The sequence below is a fragment of the Thalia democratica genome, chromosome 8, assembly GCF_965202585.1.
Source record: "Thalia democratica chromosome 8, ktThaDemo2.hap1.1, whole genome shotgun sequence".
Taxonomy (NCBI): Eukaryota; Metazoa; Chordata; class Thaliacea; order Salpida; family Salpidae; genus Thalia; species Thalia democratica.
This window is the reverse complement of record NC_139172.1, coordinates 24202028-24204542: the sequence shown is the minus strand read 5'-3', so window position 1 is coordinate 24204542 and position 2515 is coordinate 24202028. Positions and strand designations below refer to the sequence as shown.

The following is a 2515-nucleotide window of genomic DNA, read 5'->3' as shown; positions in this document are numbered from 1 at the left end:
TAATTTGTTAGGACAGATATTGCACCTAACAATAATCATCTTAATATTTTACAGACAGCTTTGTAAAAATGAACATCACTTTTGAGTGCGTTGGTCAAGCCTGCCTGTTGTACCTGGCTGCCAAGTTCAGCATCTCACTGTGCAACTTTTTATCAGAATACGTGCTCGCCTCCACTTTCAACTTCAAAAAGATTGGAGACTGGGCGGTAGTGACTGGAGCAACAGACGGCATTGGCCTTGCCTACGTGAAAGCTCTTGCCAAGCAAGGCCAGAACATTGTGCTTGTGAGCAGGACAATGGAAAAACTGGAAAAAGTGGCCAGGGAAGTGGAGAATAAATACAAAGTTGAGACAAAGTGTGTTGAGGCTGACTTTTCAAGGAGGGACATTTACGAGAACATTGGCAAGCAATTGGAGGGCTTGAACGTGAGCGTGCTTGTCAACAACGTAGGCATGAGCTACGAGCACCCGATGCTCTTCAACCATCTGCCTTCACATAATTTCATGGACAAAATGCTTGACGTTAACGTGACTTCAGCGGTGAACATGTGCCGAGTGGTCATGCCCCATTTCATTGGCAAGAAGAAGGGAGTTGTTCTTAACATTTCATCGGCTTCAGCGTGCCGACCCACCCCCCTGCTTGCTTTGTATTCGGCAGCCAAGAGTTTTGTGGACACCTTTTCAAAGTGTTTGAGTTGGGAGTACAGTCAAGCTGGCATCATTGTTCAGTCCGTCACTCCTTTCTTTGTTGTGTCAAAGGTAAGTGGATTAAAGCTTTTGCATTACAGTAAACTGAGTTCTTGTATAGAAATCAGTTTATAAACTTAGTAATAAGCTAGCAGTCTGTAATAATTTTTAGAAATGCTTTTATATTTCAAGTTTAGTAGATACACCTTCAACTTGTTCATATATAATTTGCTCAGTTAAGTGGAGACTGACTCAAATTTTTAAAACTAACATTTTGAATGTTGTTTGTACTTTTAAACCTTGGTCTCCTCAAAACTCTTGAACTTTAGTTTTAAACTTGCAAGTTTTCATAATAAGTTTTAGTTGTAAAAAAAATCAATTTATTTTCAAATTTCAGCTTTCTAAGATGAAGCGGCCATCACTGTTCGTTCCAACACCAGAAAATTTCGTCGCCTCCCAGCTGAAGACGGTTGGCAAGGCAACAGCCACATACGGGTACTTACCCCACGCCGTTCAGGGTTTCTTCGCGCACTTTGTTGCCCCCGAGTGGATGTTCTGCAAGTTGATCAAGGGATCCATGGAAGCATTGAACAAGAAAGCGCTGAGGAGAAAGGCTAAAGCGCAGTGAATGTTGAATTCTTTTTTAAGTTTGTTTGAATGATTTATATTTTAATTGTAGACCAAAAATGTTCATTAAATATCTTTAGTTTCGAGTCTTTTATTATATTTTTTGGATTTTTAGCACTACGTTGTATATATGCTTTTTTATTATTATTCAATCATGCTATATTTAGAATTGTATATAACCTTATTTTAATATTTATTCAATTTTAATAAATTTTCATTTAGTTTTCATAATTGTTTTTATAAGTGTGTGTATTTTATTGCTACTTTGTAGACCGTAAAATTTAAGTTTTTAACTTAATTTTGATAATTTTTATTGAATTTGTGCAATTTGTTAGTTTAAATTGTTTTAATGTTTAATAATACATAAGCAGTTTTAATACATTAACGGTTGTATGCAGTAGAGATTATAGTTTGAGATTAATAAATATTTACTTACAGTTGCAATTTTTAGTCTTTTGATCAGTTTTACAAAGTCGATCAACAAAGTTTTAAATAAATAACCGTTAGAAAAATATATAATAATAATTTAAATGTGTTTTGATAATTCACATGTAAAAGACTTATTATTTATTAGTTCAATGAGAAGTTAATAAATTTGTTAACTACTAAGATAGTAATTGAGTATTGTTTTGACAGTATGTATTTTAACTAAGTGTATCATGGCTTTTAAATGAAACTACAGTATCTAAAAAGTTGTACATTTTTATTAATTATAAATTGATGCTTTTGAGATAATTTTAGAGTTCAAACTTTTTGTGCGAGGATTACCAACTCTATGTTGATTTTTTTTATATAGATTTGTTTGCTTATTTATGTTTTTTATATTTTAATTTTTTGTATAAATCTCAAAATAAATGTCCATAAGTCAAGTTATTAAATATTTAAGTTAACATTTCAAAACCACAACTTCTTGTAATTTTATAAAGTTTTGTTTGTTTTGTGAGTTTTGTTTACATAAAAAGAGTTCCAATAACTGTTTGTAAGCAGTAATTATAAAACTCGTTACAGGAAAATGTACGATATTTGTGGTTTGTTTTTACACTAACTTAATTTTGGTAAAGGTTTTTTTTGTTAAATTATTGGTCTTTTTCAAACTACGATTTTGTTTTACATCAGTAATGTTTAAAATAGTTTTCATTATAACACACTGCCGAAGGATAAATTGTTTTATTATATTCTATGAAAAATACTTGACACCTTTT

General features: G+C 32.2%; 1 protein-coding gene across 1 annotated transcript; it reads left to right on the top strand.

Moving 5' to 3' along the window:
- The first annotated feature begins 58 nt into the window (after nucleotides 1–58).
- Nucleotides 59–1584, top strand: LOC145842072 (very-long-chain 3-oxoacyl-CoA reductase-B-like). Its single transcript, XM_082949447.1, has 2 exons — nucleotides 59–758; nucleotides 1084–1584. The coding sequence occupies exons 1-2, from the start codon at nucleotides 69–71 to the stop codon at nucleotides 1312–1314; spliced, it is 921 nt and encodes a 306-aa protein (XP_082805573.1). The 5' UTR covers nucleotides 59–68; the 3' UTR covers nucleotides 1315–1584.
- The last annotated feature ends 931 nt before the right edge of the window (nucleotides 1585–2515 follow it).